Consider the following 19,270-nt stretch of genomic DNA (forward strand, 5'->3'; position numbering starts at 1 on the left):
CATGCATTCTTGGATTCCAGTCCATGAGAGGAGGAGTTTGTGCCAGAATGTAAATCAACGCACTGTTTCCTTCATCAATAACGTCTCGCCATGGGGGAAAAATGTCAACTGAACTAAACGATGTGTTTAGTGACATTCTGGGGTACTTTTGATTATCATTGCAATGAAAGGAATGTATCCATCGAGTAGTAAATGAGCTTAGAGACTTTTCAGGGAGAGGGACACACAGTGATCAAATGACCACAGTACAAATTATACATAAATGGGAAGTCCCATTTAACATGAAGACTATATTTCCCTGACTAGGAATATGTTTGGAAGACAAAAGTCACAATAAGTATAAAGGCAAAAATAAAATAAAATAAAATAAAATAGGGTCACTGCTGCTCTCTAGAACTTATTGAAAAGTATCTATTAATTGCTTGTGCTCCAGGCAGACCCTATATATTGAATAAATAATACATATTTTATATATGTACACACTCACATATATACACACATATATACATATATATGTGCTACCATTTAAAAATGTAAAGAATACATTATGATTGTAAAATAAGAATTCATTTTAAAGTAATACTGAATTAGAAGTTGCTCTTCATTAATATGTATCTTCCCAAGCAATATACACTGAAAGTACTATTTCGATTATGGGACGAGCCAACACACCCCTTAAACAATGAGCACCTGCACACTCAATGAATTTGCCGGTCGCTCAGGGCCCCCACACACACAGCTGCACCAAGCCCCAGGCGAGGGAGCGAGTGGGTCTGAATTCCAAGGCCCCCCACTGTGCTTACCCAGCCACAAGCTCTGGCAGGGAAACTGCATCAGGCCGAGCGTGACCAACTGCCCTGGAGTCCCCGGGACCAAAGGGCTTCCCGGGACAGGGAACTTCCGGTGTCAAGATTAGCAAGGTCCTGGGCACATCAGGGTGGCTCATCACCTAACCAGGACCTGACCAGCCACGTGCAGTAGCTTCAGCCCTGGAGTCCCTCCTGGAGAACTGTCGGCCTAGGACAGCTTTTTCACACCCCTTCTTTTCTCCTTGTGTTTTAAAGGTGAAGGAGCCATGTAATCAAGCCAACTTCCTGACCAAGCCCGATCCAAGAACCTTCTGGACCAATGATGATTCAGGTATTACTGGAAAAGTACACCCTGGCCCTGTGATGTGCAGGAGGCATTCTGTAGCAAAGCCATAAAAAAGACAAGGTTTGGGGAATAATTATGTTTGTTTGGTTATATCTAGCCTTGTTCCCAGATAGGATTTAAATGATGTATACCACTGTAATTTTACTTTTAGTGGCTTTGTATAGGTTAAATATATCCTTTACCAAAGTCAGCAACATTAAATATGTAACAACAGAAGTAAATTGTAATCTGACCAGTCACATAGACATTCATGTTTGATAGTAAACTCCCTATTTTGGAAGATGAGATCTGGAACACACTAACCTTCCCCAGATGGCTTATTATGATGCAGCAAAATACCACAACCGTGACATTTAAGCTACATCTTCGAGTATGCTTTTAGTAGTCTTTGATTCCAACATGATATCAATGCCATTTGCTTGTTGGTAGAGAAAGGAAAATTAACTTTCTAGCCACCAAAGACTGAGAAAGGTATGTCAAATGGATCACTATTTATCTTCACACTGCTTGACTTATCTGTGAGGAATAAACACAAAATAAACAAATGGCAGCCCAGCTGATGTTTTCCCAGCAGGTGAACTGAGTTCCTTCCTGGGGCATCAGATCACCCTAACCTTTACTTTAACAGCCCCCACCCCCATCTTTGAGAGTTAGAAAAAAAGAAAGAGAATGACATCAAGTTCTACAGAATAGGCTTTTGAAAACTAAATCAGACCTAAATCACATGACCGCTTGGCTTAAAATCCTCTAATGACTCTATTACAATCAGAGAAATCCAAATTCCTTCCCACACCTGGCAAAACTTTATACACAGCCCTCCCCCTCAGCTTCCCCGTCGTTCCTCCCCAGCTACCGTAGCCTCCTGACTAACATCGACAAGCCCTCAGGCTTATTCTTACTTCAGGAAATTGACACTTGCTGTTCCTGAAATTTGGAATAGTTTTTCCTTCTCCCAGATTTTTGCAGGGCTGGTGTCTTCTAATAATTCAGATCTCTCCACAAATATCTTCCCAGAAGGAGGAAAGCACCCTCAATTATGGAAGGAATCAGAGACATAAAATATCTAACTTCCAGAAACTTTTTCTCACATCTGCCCTAACCCTCTCCAAGTGTAATTCAAGCCACTTTCTTATCACATTCTCGAGAGCTGGGCTATGATTAGTTATCATCTTCTTTACAAAAATTAGCCTAAAGACCAGAGCTGCTCTGCCTTGGAGGAAATTCACACATGCCCTCTCCCTTTGGTATTTATTGACCCAGCCCCAAGGAAAGGGGCCATTTGTAATTATCCAGGCACTTTGATATGTGTAAGTAACCAACCTGGATAATTTTGGCTATAGAGATTATTTTCTGGATTTATCTGTGTCTTTTAATAGGGTAAATTATCTTATACCTTCAATGTCTTTCATTAGACGATATTGCTACTATTTTTATAGCTTCTTTAGCAATATAAAAAGTAAATATCCTACGGGTGCAAATTTATTGATTGTGAAGTGTATTCAGGTATTGGGGAAAGTGTTTTCAAGAGTGGAGGACAGAGGAATAACGTAAGGTGGGCAAGTGCACAAGTCCAAGTTTTTCTTCCAGCACAAGGAGGGGATTTGAAAGCCTAAGAGGTACCCAGCAATTGTACCCCCAGGTACATTCCCAAAGGAACTGAAAACAGGGCTCCAACAGGTACCTGTACAAAATATCCATAGCAGAATTATTCGTAAAACCCAAACAGTGGAAACAATCCCCATATCCATCAGCAGATAGATGGATAAACAGAGTGTGGTCTATCCATCCAATGTGATATTAGTCCTCCATAAAAAGGAATGAAGTTCTCAGATATGCTACGGCCTGGATGAACCTTAAAAACATTATGTTGTGTGAAATAAGCAAGGCACATAGGACAAATACTGTATGATTCCACTTTTGTGAAGTGTCTAGAATAAGCAAAGTAGAGCAGTGGTTACCAGAGGCTGAAGGGATTGGGGAGTGGGAAGTAACTGCTTAATAGGTAGAGTTTCTCTTTGGGGTGATGAAAAAGATTTGATAATGTATGGAGGTGATGGTAGCTTTACCTTGTGAATGTAATTAATGCCATTTACTTGTACACATAAAAATGGTTAAGATGGCAAATTTTGTGTTTTATATTTATATGTTACCACTGAAAAAAATCTAAGGTGAACCGTACATAAGAATGTTTATGGAAAGGCGGATATGACTCGTATCACGGGATCAAGGAGTATAAATCTAATCAGAACCAGAGGAATATCATTTCTGAAACAGAGGATATACTTCATGTCATATAATTCAAAATTATACTCAGACAAAGAAGGATAGGACTTATTCTTACAGGAAATGGAAAATCTTTTCATTCTTTTTCACTAACATGTATGAGCCATGAAGACTAATCGCACGAAGTAAAGGCATTGGAAATGAAAAGTGGAGGTTAAACAATAGAAGCTAAAATAATTGAGAGAGTGATAATAGACCTTTCGTCTTTTCTAATTAAATAGCATCTTGAGAACTACTGATGATACCTAATATTTGTATTATGCCACACGTTTTTACAAAGCGAGTTCACAAAATAATCTACTTTGGGGTTTGCAGCAATCCTGTGAGAAAGGAGGGGCAGCCCATCCTTACTATCCCTGTTTTAGAGATGAGGATGAGAGAACGAGCTGGAAGAGTGCGAAGTTCACCACCAGAAAATACCAGGCCTGGAAATAAGACCAAGAGCTGGTGTACCCACTTCCCCACCATATTTCCTAGGAAAAAAGTCTGCTGAGAGAAATAGCTTGAACTGAACCCGTGCTTTAATCCTTTCTTCATAAAAGAGACAGAGAACTATGCCTGTTAGCAGAAGCAGGAGGGGTTTAGGAGGGGAGTGTAAAGCCCTCTGATGCTTTCTTTTTCAAGGGCTTAGGGTCTAAACTTATTACCAATTTCATCTGTCAAAAAATTGTTTTTCTGTTGCTCCATGTCTTTTGAAGGAACATAAAAGCCACTAAGCAAATTGGCCTATTCATGCCATCATTTTGGTCCATTAGCGGTACAACAGAAAGCTAAACAAGCCGTCTACTGGCTGATACTGCTAAGATCAACAGCGCATGTGTTATAACGAAGCAGTGTAAAATGAAACCTTACAATTAAAAAATAACTGATTCTTGAGGTTATGTAAATCGAATGGAGTGGGATGGGGGGAATCTGTACGAGACAGGGTCGGAAGAGAATGCTCAGGCACTTTTTAGGAGCTGGAGAAATTATCTCACAAGAAATCTAGACCAGAACACACAGAAAAGGAGTAATAGGACTGCCTCAGACCTACTCATTTATTAAACACTTCTTAATATGTTTGTGCAGTCAATGGGGTTACAAAGATATATTACCCTTCCTGAAGTAGCTCATCTAATGAAAGTGCTCCCCAATAACCAATTCCTAAATGAGTTTTTTCCTTAGTTGTTCCATTAATTACTGAGAAAGGAGTTTTAAATCTCACCTAGGATGGTGGAATTGTCCTTTGCTTCTTTTAATGCTGCCGATTTCTGCTTCATATTGTTTTAAGCTCTGTAATTAGGCACATACACCTTTATATTTGTTATGATTTTATGATGAATTGACCCTTTTATCATTATGAAATGTCCCTTTTTATCTCTGGTGAAAGTCTTTGTTTGAAGTCTATTTTTTCTGGCATTAATCTATTAAATCCAGGCTTCCTTCTCGTACCTCCTACCATGGCATATCTTTTCTATCCTTTTACTTTTAGGCTGTCTTATGTCTTACAGTGAAAGTGCTTCTCTTGTAAACACCGTATACTTAGATTTTCCTTTTAAATACTGTCTGACATTATCTGTTTTTTATTTGATATGTTTAGACCATTTACACTTAATATAATCATTGACATGGTCAGATTTAAATCTACCGTCTTATGATGTGTTTTCTGTGTCCCTTCTCTTCTCTGTTTGCCTGAATCTTCCTTCCCTGATTACGCTGAAATTATTTGAATGTTTTGTAGAATTAAATATTAATTTATTTAGTGAACTTTTAGTTATACCTCTTTGCATTATATTTTTACCGGTGGCTACAGAGATCACAATAAATAATTTTAACTTTTCACAGACCATTGCAGAAATCTTGAAACTATATAGGTCCACTCCTTCCCCCCTTCTTTTACATTACAGTTGCCATGTCTATTATCTCTATATATGTAATAAAATACAGTGCCATGTATTTTAAATTAAAGGAAAACAGTTTTTGGCATTTACCCAGATTTTTACCATTTGTATTAATTTCCGAGGACAGCCATAACAAATCACCACAGATTTGGTGACTTAAAACAACAGAAATTTATTCTCTCTTGGTTCTGGAGGTAAGAAGTCTGAAATCGAGGTGTTGGCAGGGCCACATTCTCTCCAGTGGCCCTAGGGAGGAAGGCTTCTTTGCCTCTCGTGGTTGTCCGCAATCCTGGATGTACCATGGCTTGTAGCCGTGTCACTCCAGTCCGTGTCTCTGTCCCCACATGGTCTTCCTCCCTCTGTGTCTCTTCTCTTATAAGGACATCAGACATATTTGACTAAGGACCCACTCGACTCTAATAGGACCACATCTTAACTAATTACATCTGCAATGACCCTGTTTCCAAAAGTGTCACATTCGGAGGCAGGACTCAAACATATCTTTTGTGAGGACACAATTCAACCTATATTACCATTTCTGATGCTCTCCATTTCTTCCTGAAGATGCAGGTTTCCCTCTGATATCATTTCCCTTCAGCCTGAAAAACGTCCTTCAGCGTTTCTTATAAGGCAGATAGGTTAGCAGTAAAATATCTTGGTTTTCTTTAAGCTTTATATGTCTTTATGAATGAAAATAGCTACTTCACTGTTGAACAATATTTTGGTCAGAGATGGAATTCTGTGTGGACAATTTTTCTCCTTTCATCACTTTAAAGATGTTCGTCCATGGCCTTCTGGCCTCCATAATTTCTGATGAGAATTCAGTAGGTTTCAAATCATTGCTTCCCTGAATGTAATGTTTTGCATTAATTTTCTTTTTATCTTTGGTTTATACCAGTTTGACTATGATGTGCCTAGACTTGACTCTATATTCTTTAAGATTTAGGCACCTCAGGTTTAGGAAGTTAACTATTCTTAAAATCTAACAGCAGTTTTCTTAGAATTTGAATCTGAGGGCTGTGAGCGTGTCTCCTGTGGTTTCTATACAACAGCGTGCCTTTTCTTCCTCGCTGTGTCAGCATTCTAATGGCGACTTTTCTCAAATGTCCATAATTTTGTTAATTGGAAACACTAAACTAAAGCAACTTCTCTGCAATCCTTTTGCAACATGCAAACTTATGAGCCTGTAAATGGATTCTGTACAAAGACAATGTTCTAGTCCTTGCCCCAGTATGAATTTTATTGTTTTAGCACTTTTACCAACTCCTGAAATAATTTTAATAAAATGATTCCATCATTTCCTATGGAAAATATGTTCCAGTGAGTGGAATATTTCCATTCAAACCAACCATCATCAGAGAGTATTTTACTTCTTTAATCTAGTGTCTGTGTGGTCTCTGGATATACAGTTCAAATAGAGTTAAATATTAGGGGTAACCAGCAACCACTGCTTAATGAAAATAAAAGTTAAATGAAAACATCATTTTGTTAAGAAACGAGGAAAGTACTGCAGAGTAGCTCCTTATGACTCTGGCAGGATTGCCTAGGTTACCTCATTCCATGTCTCTCTTTGTGAATTCAAGAAGGACAGAAATGGCAAGCTTGGTTGGCATATATCATGTATATAGATGGAGAAAAAAAGGTACTTTTTAAAAAGTTACCAAAAAACTTAAAAGTAGTACATGCTTATCAAAGAAAAAAATGAAAAATAGTGAAAGGAAGAAAGTCAATCACCCCTAATCCTACCATGTACACTTTTGTTCATGGGGTTTAGAATCTCGCACGCACTCTCATGCATTCCAGCATTTTCCAGACGATAAGCAAACAGGCTGCACACATTTAGGCTCTTTCCTATTATCTTTGGCTTTCGTCTTTGAAACCTGGATTGTTTGATTTTTCACACCTTTGTTTTTGAATTGGTACTGTGGCAGTCTGTAACTTCTTCTTAAATTAAAATTTCAAGGTTGAGTGAGATTTCTGATGCTTTCAGGATGTGTGTTTTTCCCAGTACTATTACTGGCAATGCAGATGATGTTCTCTGCTTAGAGGTGGTTTTATAAAGAAGTGGTTAAACAATAGAGTTTCTTGTGCAAGGGCATGAGTGTAGCTGGGCCCTTGTTTTTTAAATTGCCAGCAGGAAAATGTAACTCCTTGATGCTCTCTCTGGACATTCACTTGAAGTCTTCTTTTAGCAAGAAAATGTCTAGATTTCCTTCAGGCAAATGTTAAAGAATAATATTTAGAATGATCATTGAGCAAGTATTAGCCACTTGAAAATGCACACCAAAGGGGGAAAATTTAATTTTCCATTATATTGTCAGGATTATGCTTCATTTCTTTACATTTTCTAATTATTTACCATACTTGAAAATTCAGCACAAATTTCCGGGGATGTGGAAATCACCATAAAGTGTGTTTCCATATTTATTCAGGAACAGTAAGAATTTGTATACCAAGTGTAGAAATGAAATGATTTATGGTATGAAAACATATGGACCACAAAAATATTTCAGTATTTCAGAGAATATATATAATTAGATCATTGAATTAATAGAAGGAGAGGAAGGGTTTGGTTATATAAATTTTTAAAAGTGAAAAAAAATAATCTCTAGATTTTTCTTCTTACAAAGCAAAACACTATCATATTGATATCTAGAAAACAGTTGTTTTGTCCCCTAAAGTTTGGTATTAGCAAACAAAAAATATGATAAGAGGTACACATGACCTGCTTACATGGCGACTTTCCATCTGATACACACTGGCCAGTGTATTCATGGTAGACTTTGTCTCTTGCTATTAAAGACAAATCACCTAGGAACAATCTGTGGATACATGGGAATCCTTTAAATAGACTGACCTCATTTACTCAGGTCCTAACTACAAAAACAGTGGTTATGTCAGTAAAAAGAGTCATCTTACATTCAGTGCCCACCACAGCACATCAATGGCAACAGAAATGGAGTCAGACTTCGGAAGGAGCCGATGCTCAATCTTGAGAACCTACAATTATCCTGTTGCCTAACCCTTGTACAGCCTCCTCCTCGTTCAACATAAAAATCCCATTCCAAGACTGGCTTCCTAAGGGGCCAGTCATAGACTTAGTCCCACTCTATCATTCAGATGAACTGTTTTTTGCTTTTTATGCATTGAAGTTTGATCAATAACCTCAAAATGACAATAGCTGCTGACATTCTTGACTCATCAGCCCAATTAGAGTTGTCTAGTTTTAAGTTTTTATACCCTCAAATGCAGATCCACCATCAAATGCATGCTGTCCTGAGCCAGGGCACAAATAAAACCAAACTTCCTTAGGCAGAGAGAGATGAGAAAAAAGTGTACAGGCAGATGGTACCACATCTCAAGTCAGAACCCCCACTCTTCACCTATCTCCCCCTACTCCCTAAATAGCTTCCAGAACATGCAGTTTTAACAGAGTTCCTTGTACATAGTACCTGCTCAATGAAAAAATGCTGGAAAAATGAATACAACTAGTGCTTCCCAAAAAATGAAGCAGAGGAAGAGCCACATAAATGGTCTTTAAAGACTAAAGCCATCAGGAAGACAGAGGTCTTTCCTTGTCCAGTTGCCAAGCTACTTCTCCAACCCAAACTTTTAAAAATCACTCTTGGTATTCACCCCCTCCGTCTTAGAAAAGGTAGCTGCCATCATCCTCAGCTTTCTGGACAACTTATCTCTACTCACATCAGGGCTGAAGAGCAGGCCCTTTGGCCATCCCCCTGGTGAGTCAGGTGGAAGCTGCAGGAGGGGCTCAACAGCCTGCACTTTGTCTTGGTTAGTGTGGGGAACCCTGGAGTAAGGCTGCCCGAGTTCAAATCCCAACTTCAATGGGTATTCACTGAATGAGGCTGGGAAAAGCATTAATACCTCTGTTTCCCTTTATCTCATCAGCAAAAATGGAATATTAATAATAGACTATAGAGTTTTGTGGGGGCTAAGTGAGATGGTGCAGGTAAAGGTACTTAGAACTGTGTCTAGCATATGATTAGTGGTCAGTTCTCTATGGCTTTACTTCTTGGAGGGAGAACTCTATCATTTGCACACACCTGAACACAGTCTCCCTGCCCTATAGAGAGGATTTACAAACTATGGTTGAAAGAATAATACATTTTATTTTATTTTATCATTACTTAACTATATGGTACTTCACTGGACCTACAGCTTGCTCTTTCTTCCTGAACCGAGAAGGTAATCATTTGCTCTATTCCATTATCTGGGGCCCCAGACATAAGACTGATAAGCTTCCTGGGAATAGACATTTGATTGGACATAAAATCCTTGAGCTGGACAAAACCTTAGACATGACCTAGTCATTTAGATAAAGGATCACATTCTTAAACCAGGAACTATAAAGCAAAAGTCATTTCTTTTTGCATGATTGTAGCCATCTACAATGGCTTAGAGGGTTCCAAGTTCAAGGATGGGTATTTATTCCAGTGAGTAGTGAAATGTCATTTCTCAACTCTGTTTAGAGATAGAGCCATGCTCATTTAGCATTTGATTTAAGTTTGACAGAGGGAAGTTGGTCAAATCTGATCCTAAGGGCTGTTCTGCTACCAAGTGTGTGAATGTGTGTTTAACCAGACTCAGTTTAGCTCAACACAGATTGTGAAAGTTAAGGGAATAGCTTTCTAGAGCTCTAATGTTGGAGCAAAATCCGTTTCTACCTTTGTTAAACTCTCACATTTTTTTTCTCTTTGTTATAAACAAAATTATTTGTTATTTCTCTTATTTTACTAAAAATTAAACTAACAGTGCTTCACGGTGTTGTTTTTCTGATTCCTCAGGACCCTTTTCAAATATTTTCACACAGTATTTCCTTGTGCCCATTTTATACAAATCATTCATATAATGTTCAAGATCTTTGATTTCCACCATCTTAAGGAATGCTTTATTATGCCTAAAATGGTATCAAACAAATTTCCTCCCTTAGAAAATGCAAAAAAAAGTGGATTAAACGCAACTTCATAATTTCAGCAGTTATTTTTCTCCTATCTTAATGACTCTCATCTATATTTTATTAGTTTACATCAGACTAATATGGCAGCAGATTTTAAAAAATAGTAGATTTCAATCGCATCTAAAGTTAAAGTATGTTACATGATACATAATACATAGTACATAAAACACCATTTCAGGAAGTTCTATGTCTATCATAGGAAAAAAGACTGGAAAAAAAAAGGTTTTTGGATTTGGGCCCTTACCAACAAAATATTTCATTTGGTCAAATATAAACATAGTTTTTAAAAATTGAAGAATTATTATTTTGCAGCTTTAAAGTGTACATTGTAAGGAGAACAGCCTATCCCTGGGATGAAATGGGCCACAGAGAGGGGCTTTGCAGGGTGGAGGTGAGGCGTGGGGGTGAGAGGCATCTAGAGACAGAGGGACATGGTGGCCAGGGATGCTTGGCCATGAGAACAGAACACACCTTAGAGCAGGGAACCTCGCAGTAAGCTCCTTTGTAAAATGAGAGTGGATTGAAGTAAATCAGCTTTAAGATTCTATTAACTCTGAAACCCCTTTATTCTATTAAGATCTAAATTGACAGTAAAAAGAACATGCAGAAGGATTTGGGAAAAGATTAGGTGAAAGTGGACTGGAGTTGTTGGAACAGACTTAATAAGCACTATGGCATCCAGCCTCCGAACCCAGAATAGCCCCCCTTTCTCAGAAACACGTGGCAATCAGCTCTTTCCACTGATTAACATTTTCACTCTTAGAGGAAAGTTTTATAGTCATGGTTCAGCTGCACTGTTCTTGTGGATGTTAAATTACATAACACACTTGAGTTTTCCAATTGTTCTCCCATGCCTAATCTCATTTGATCTTTCCAATCACTCTGAGGGATTAGCAAAATGGGTATTAACCCTGAGGATACTTAAAGAAGTTAAGTGCTTTGCCCAAAGCTAAATATTGAATCACCAATGGTGAGACCCAGAACTGAAGTCAGATCTGGAAACCCTTCCAGCTCTTTCTACCACCTCAAAAAGGTTAAGTACGAGTGGAACCAGGTGATGAAAATAGCTTAATGTGCACACAAGTGTTTGGGGACAGTGCAATAAGCAAATGGTGAGATTCAGAATGAGATGCGATGTTGACAGTGGGCAGGAGAAGCTGGGAGAGGGAGGAAATTAAGGCAAATGCAGTATTTGTCCCACAAAAGTGGGATGTGTTGTATCCCTTTCAGCCCAGCACACTGCTAGGTTCCCTGGATGAGGAGGCAACATTTTTTGCCCTTGAGAGCTCAGGTAGGTCAATTGGGTGGATACAGGTACAGTATGAATCAGACAGTGTAAATCTGAGTTGCAAGGATGAGCACTGCCTAAAATATGTGACGGGCTCTCATTTGGAACAGATAGGCAGGCAGATTATTATACCTTTACAAGCAGGGCTTTGGGTATCAGAAAAACCTAGATTTGCATTCTGGTTTTGTCATTGCCAGAAATGTCACTTCACATAAATAACCTTTACCCCCCTTGAGCCTCAGATCTTAAGAATGTATAAGGGGATGGTAGCAATTTTCCATAGGGTCATTATGAGGAGTTGATGAGAAATTGCATAAAAAGCACTAAGCACATTTCCCGCTCCACCAGTGCTAACCAGAATAACTGATGGCCCAGCAGGTGGGGATGTGTTACAGAGAGGAACGGGCTGGTTTCTGCTTATCACTGTGCCCAGCCACCACCGTTGTGCCTGGCTTTAGAATGTGGGAAGAGTTATGCCTTAAAGCACTTTCGTGAAGATATTTGAACACAGCCTAAGGAAGAACTTTAAACAAGCAGTGCTAGTTGACAGTGGTGGGGGCAGCTCTAGAATTAGAGGCAATTTCAGTGACAAACTTCAGAACTAGCTCTTTGAAATGTTATGGGGTTCACGGTTCTTAAGGCCTTTGAACTAGCCTAGGATAATCATCTCCCACCGAAGTATGTCACCAAAGCCAAGGATCAAGGTTTGCAATGTTCATCTTAGAGTTCAGGGCCCAGAAAATTCATCCAATGTCTACAGAGTTTTGACTATGTGCAAAGCGTATGTTGGGAAGTAGGGAATACAATTACACAATATAATCCTCCTTTCTTGGTGTCTCAAATGACTAGAAAGGTGTGGACATGTCCCCAGACTCCTGACATCGCTGCTGAGCTGAGGGGTCGTTGCTAGTGGTGATGAGAACAGTGGATGGTCACTGGTGTTCTTTGCAGTTGCGAATGGGCTACAACACTGCCGGGGTAGCTGTGTGGAGGGAACTCTCGGCTTTTCTCCTGCAGTCCTAGGAGTAGTCAATGACACAGGAACAACTGATACCTCCCAAAGTGACTAACACCAAGAAGTTGCATTTTTCCAAGGCTTTTTTAGGATCAGAAGGACAAAGGACCTCATATTGTGCCATATTAGGTGTTTGCCATCTTCACCTTACCAACTCGTGGTGCTGCTGTATAGACTATAAAATCGGCATTAAGTTACCCTCTGAAGCTTCCACAAAGATCATCTAGTGCTAAAACAATTCTTTTCATACTTTCACTCAGTCATTTCAAATACATATATATTCAAATTTCAAATCTGAATACATATTTTTTTTTCAAATTTCAAGTAGTGTATTTGCTGGGTAAACTGTTTTGCAATGTTCAGTCTCCATGGGTTCCAAAGAATGTTGCAAGTTATTAGCTAAAAAGAGAGTGGGAGGACCACAAAAACAACAAAACCCAAATATCAAATCTAGTCAGGAAAGTTCTAAAAATAGTGAAATGTTTTCTGAAATCTACTATGGGCTAAGAAAGCAGCAAATGAAGATGCAGAAACCCTCAGAAGAAAGAAAAATCCAAGTGCATAGTATCAAGTTGGTGGCTAAGAGCATTTTCCTACCTGTGAGGTAAACATACACACACACACACATATGTACACGCATGATCGTGTCAGTGATTCAAGGGCCTCATACAGGTATGACTCACAGGCTTCCTGTCACATGGAGATATGCATGCATGTATATGTATAGTGTATGCATATGTGTGTATTTACATGGCTGTATGTATGTGTATGCCTATGTATATGCATAGATGCATACATATCACAGAGATAGAAATGCACTTACCCACCTTCTTGAGACTAAGCCTTGCACACATGGCAGCTCTTGCCACTCTGACAACCTAATGGTTACTCTCCTATGGCTTTAAAACTGCACTGTCCAAGGTGTCACTGCATAACTGGGGCCCTTTTATCATGGCTTTATTGTACAAAGAAGGATAGTTTGAACAAATAGAAAATAGAAAGGTTTTGTGCTAAACATTCCTTCAGGCTTTCTAGCAAAAAGAAAATTATGGAAGGGTCTCACAATTATGGAATCTCAAGTAAACCCTCTGAGATGGCTTGTGTCCTAGGGTGGGATGAGGTGTCCTCAAACTCTTGAGGAAAGTGGATGAATGAGAAGAGTTAAACACACTATGACGGCAGACTTCTCTATATTTTTCTGTGCCAGTTTGAATGTATTATGTCCCCCAAAACGCCATGTTCTTTGATGCAGTCTTATGGGGGCAGAGTATTAGTGTTGATTAGATTGGAATCCTTTGATTGAGTGTTTCCATGAAGATATGACTCAATCAACTGTGAGTAAAACGTTTGATTGGATAATTTCCATGGAGGTGTTACCCGCTCATTCAGGGTGGGTGTTAATTGGATCACTGGAGTACTTTAAAAAGAGCCACACAGGCCCAGACGCCTGCTACAGTCAAGAGGGACACTTTGAAGAACGCACAGGAGCTGAGAGAGTAGTTGCAGCTTACAGAGACATTTTGAAGGCAGCTGTTGGAAGCTGATGCAGACATTTTGGAGAATGCCATTTTGGAATGCAACCTGGGAGAAAGCACACGTCAGCCACACGCCTTCCCAGCTAACAGAGGTTTTCCGGACACCACTGGCCATCCTCCAGTGAAGGTACCCTATTGTTGATGCCTTACCTTGGACACTTTATGGCTTTAAGACTGTAACTGTGTAACCAAATAAACCCCCTTTATAAAAGCCGATCCATTTTTGGTGTTTTGTGAAAAGGCAGCATTAGAAAACCGGAACAGTATCTATATATATCTGCAAATGCAGTAGACAGGTTTTTCTGCCATCATTACCTGGCATCTCTCCCAGGCAATGCAGGGAAGACACCTTGAGAGCACCAGGCTCAAGTTTTGCTTCTCAGACTGAATGATGCCAGTCTTGGAAAGACAGCTTGCTATCACTTCCTTAAAGCCTAAAGTGAGTGATTGATTCTCTTTAGTAAACTGTCCAATGTTTCTTGAACATGATCTGTACAGCACAACATTTGCAAATAGGAGGTTTCTAAAAGGAATACCCTAGAGAGCCGTTGGTGGCAAACAGAAGTCTGTATCGTGGCACAAATGGGATACTCATGAAAATTCAATCTTTGTAGACCACAAAAAACTTGGGAGTCAAGGAGAATTGGGGGGACAGTGGTAACAGGAAAGAGAACAAGGAGACACTCTTGTGTCTCATTGGAAGGTTCTGTGTGGTCCTTGGGAGGGCAGGCCAAATTGTCATCTTCCCAGGCTTGGGGGAGAAGCTCTGTATGTCACCCTCCCAGTGGCTTGAGTCTCTGAATTTGCCAAACTATCTGTTGAATGCTTTCTGTAGAAAATGGCATCTATGTTAGTTTTCTTAAAAAAAAAAAAAAAAAAAAAAAATTTACTCAATATGATTGTTCAATGCTCCTGTTAGACCAAAAGAGAACCCTTGATTTCAAAATCTTCAGTGCATATCATTGTTAAAATCTAGTTGCTCAGTTTTCTGAAGTGACTTAGTAGAATAATATGCAATATGTAATGATTTATTGGTTTGTTTTTGGCATGGTCTGAATTCATTGCTGAGGAAATGCCCCCTTGGTTGCTAGGAGGAGAGAAGAAAACTGCATTTGGCTGTGCTCGTGCCGGCAATGCAAAAGAAGCACATGTATTCAGACATTTCGTTTATCCAGAAATATTTTTAAGCAGTTTCTGTGTGCCAGGTCCTATTCTGGGCACTGCCGAGAATAAAACAGATACTATCCCTGTATCACAGATACTATTTTGTAGTGGGGACACATACAACACAAGAAAATGGGCCTGATGTAACCACGTGCAGGTAACCAAAACAGAGTGAGTGACAAGCGAGGGCCAGAGGGCCAAGTTAGGTCCACTGCATAAGTCATGCTACTCCGAGACCCAAATGGAGAAAAGGAGGCAGCCCTCTGAGCGTCGGAGGAGAGCATGCAGGCAGAGGCTAAGTGAAGGCAAAGTCCCAAAGGTAGATGCAAGCTCGGCCTGCAAGTGAAGAGAGGGCCAAGATGGTGCCGAGCCTGGAGCTCCATGGGGAGGGTGGGTGGACAGGAGGTCAGCAGGGGCCTGAGGAGAGAATGCCAGGCAGTTGAGAAACCTGAATGATGCTGTCTGGACTTCCAGGAACTCCATGTCCAGAGAAGCACCTGATATTTGAATAACTAAGGCTGTGAAATCCCTGACTGGGCTGCAGTGAGGCCGAGGGGCGACAGTTCTAAAGGATTGGTTGGCTGTGGGGCATTATTATAGGAAGCCACGTGAGGCGGTTTGGGGCCTCCAGAAATTCCTTTGGAATTTATTTTCTTCCAGATATCACAGAACTCTATAATACTAGAACTACAAGAGAACTGCAAGCTCAACCTCCACTTGAAAAAGAGAATATTCTAAATGGTCAAACAGGGCCAAGGGTACATTTTAATGACCTTAAGGTATGGCTGGGCCTTAGGAAAAGTAGAAATATCTATAAGCTTACTTTTGGCTTGGGGAATGCACTGCTCAACTCAACAGTGATGTCCATCTTGGTGATCGTTGTTAGACCCGGGTGTAGCTCAGTGCCTGGCACAAAAGAGATGGTCCCTAGAGATGTGAAGGATTCAAAATAACAGAGAACACGAGCAGGTGGGACTTGTTCCTCTTCCCAAGCCTAGGAGGATAAGCCCAATGACCCAGAAAAAGCACCTTATATAATAGCTGACCTTCTCAGTGACCCCACCTGCCCTAGGCCCTTCGTGAATATTTTCCATCCAACTTGAGCCATTCAATGCTCCTTTGGTTAGTTTTTGGCTTACCCGTGCTTTTTTCCACCCTAAACTTCAGCCTTCCCTTCAAATACGTGGTAAACAACTTTGACTCCCTTGTTGTGGCATTTAGTTCTTTGGTGCAGCACATTCCGGAGCATTTCTGGAGGGAGAGGGAATGGAGGAGGGAAAGTTTGAAGAACAAAGTTCATAATCTTCTGGTGTCTCCTTGACCCAGCAGCCTAAGCCCTTTGTTTCATGTGGTGTGTTCTGTTCACAGATGTGTGTAGTGTGGGGCTGGCGAGTGTAGACATGTCATATTTTTTTATGTGAGTTTCTCACTCAAGTGAGGCACTAACTGAATGCTTTATCTCAATTTTTGTTTTGTTTTTTTAATTTAATTTAATTTTTATTAGAGAATTTGTAGGTTTACAGAAAAATCATGCATAAAATACAGAGTTCCCATATACCACCCTATTATTAACACCTTGCATTAGTATGGCACATTTGTTACAATTCATGAAAGAACACTTTTATAATTTTATTATTAACTATAGTCCATTGGTTATAATAGGGTTCACTGATCGTGTTGCGCAGTTCTGTCTTTTTAAAAAAATTTGATTCTATTAACATATATACAACCTAAAATTTCCCCTTTTAACCAAGTTCAAATATATATCCAGTGCTGTTAATTATGTTCACAATGTTGTATACCATCCATTACCAAAACTTTACAATCAACCCAAATAGAAGCTCTATACAATTTAAGCATTGGCTCCCCATTTCCTACTGCAACACCATCCCCTGGTAATCTATATTCTAGATTCTGACACTATGAATTTGCTTATTCTAATTATTTCATGTCAGTGAGGTCATACAATATTTGTCCTTTTGTGTCTGGCTTATTTCACTTTTCCCAGCTTGCGTGAGATAAGCATTAGCATCCCCACTCTACAGACGACAGCGTTAAGGCTCAGAGGACACCATGTCTAAGGTGCCTCAGCTGGTGGCTCTCAGTTGCAGCTGAGTATGCTACAGACGGCCCTCGCCGCATGTCACTGGCCCTCCTGAGCTTGCTGTGGGAAGTGATGTAAAAATGCAGGTAAGCTTACATGCAGGGTGGAAATCAAAGGAAGGTCACGACGCTGTTTGTGTTCAAATGATGTCAGTCCACCTGCCAGCCACCCCGTCCCTGGTTTTTCCACGGCTGCTTACCACTGCCTTTTTCTTTGTGGCTGCAATTTGTAGACCAGGTTGACAGGAAACAGTCCTTAGGAGCCTGAGCTTCCCCTGCTTCTCGCTAGATTGACTGCAGAGTCAGAGATGGGATAGATTTGGGCAGTTTTGCACACTGAGCCAATGAAAGCTCTCAGGTTTCATTTTAAATTGACAGAAGATGCCTGCTGGAAATCCAGGCTTTTTATGCAGCATTGACACTTTGGAAAGAAAGTGGGGGGTAAAAGAGAGCCCTTTATAAATTGTCTTCAAGTATTTGCACCTTTAAAATGTGTGTCCCAAGAATGATTCGGCCTGCAAAGTAATTCCAAGTCCCATGCTCCCTTGACTCAGCAGCGATGCGGCTGGGTGGTTGGACTTGTAGGGGAAGTGGGTGCCCAGTGGGTTCCCCTGGACAGAGTGAAGGATGGAGAAGGACAGGGCTAGGGAAGGGCTCCTGATGCAACACTCACCCACCCGCTCCTTGCCACAGTGTCTGACACGTCATTACTACAAATTCATTTCTTTGAGTTGATAAATGGCCTTTTAAAATGTAAATACCTAAAAATAAATTTATTCCCATAATAGGTAACACTTTCAGTAGAACCATCGTCCTCTCGAGTTCAAAAAGTCACATATAATATTAAATTTAGACTTAAAAATTGCTCTACTTTACTCTTCCATCCAGACCAGGTTATCATTTTTTATAATTATCCAGAAAGTTCCTTGGACTTTATTTTCCAAGTCAACCCTGAGGGCCAAATATAAAGCTGTCAAATAGGTACTATTCCTCAGCCTTCACATTTTCTTCTAGTTAACAGTTATTTTTAATTTTTATTTATTATTCTTTGGATTATGCTCAATCAGACATTGACAATGTCCAAAGATGGAGTTTTCAGTCTGTCATAGGCTCACTGATTTGTCACCACCAGATCCCCACTCTTGCTACTGTCAAGAGCTACCATTGGTCTCTCCAAGAGTCTTTGATTTTTCTGTTGATTGAATTTAAATATTTATTACAGAACCTTGCCCCACCCTCACTCCACCCCTCCTGTGTCCTGACTTTCTAGAAGGGATGAGTGGAAGACACTGAAAAGACTGCTTCTCTCCATACTATGTTTGCCTAAACTGTTATTCATCTTCCAGTTGCCTAAACTTCCCTGTGCTACCTTCCTACACCTCTTCATAAGTTTGTGGGTATAAATTTGTTCATTTTTTAATGACCTACAATAGTTAAAAAGGAAAAACCACATACTCCTTGAAAGGGTAATAGTTATCAGTCACATTTTGGTTTGAATCAACTTCCCAAAACACATTGGAATGTGCCACTTCTTAAAAGCCTTGGTGGATTTTCTTGGTGGATTTTAGATCCCTTCCCAACATGGCTTAATTGACTTTATTGTCCTTTGAAGGCTAATTCCCCACCTGCCCCTTGCAATGTGAGGGCATTTACCACTGTACCTCCTGCACTGCGCCTGGGACACAGGTCTGTAAGAATGTTGACGAATGGAATGAAGGGATTCCAAGCATGCCTAGGGTCTACCAACCCCTCTGCAGGAGAGTGGTTGGCGCACCCTCAAAAGCATGTATTTTTAAAGATGTATTAGTTTCTGATTTATTCGGGGGGGGGGGGGATAAGAAGGCAGATTAGTGTCAGCTAGGACCTCTT

General features: G+C 40.0%; 1 protein-coding gene across 1 annotated transcript in view; it reads left to right on the forward strand.

The window, feature by feature from the left end:
* SGK1 (serum/glucocorticoid regulated kinase 1) overlaps positions 1 to 19,270 on the forward strand; it is a 115,458-nt gene that overhangs the window by 84,717 nt on the left and 11,471 nt on the right. Inside the window, exon 3 of the mRNA XM_037843631.1 lies at positions 1,065 to 1,140. Coding sequence (XP_037699559.1) covers positions 1,065 to 1,140 — 76 coding nt within the window. The remainder of the gene's footprint in view (positions 1 to 1,064; positions 1,141 to 19,270) is intronic.

The sequence above is a fragment of the Choloepus didactylus genome, chromosome 7, assembly GCF_015220235.1.
Source record: "Choloepus didactylus isolate mChoDid1 chromosome 7, mChoDid1.pri, whole genome shotgun sequence".
NCBI lineage: Eukaryota > Metazoa > Chordata > Mammalia > Pilosa > Megalonychidae > Choloepus > Choloepus didactylus.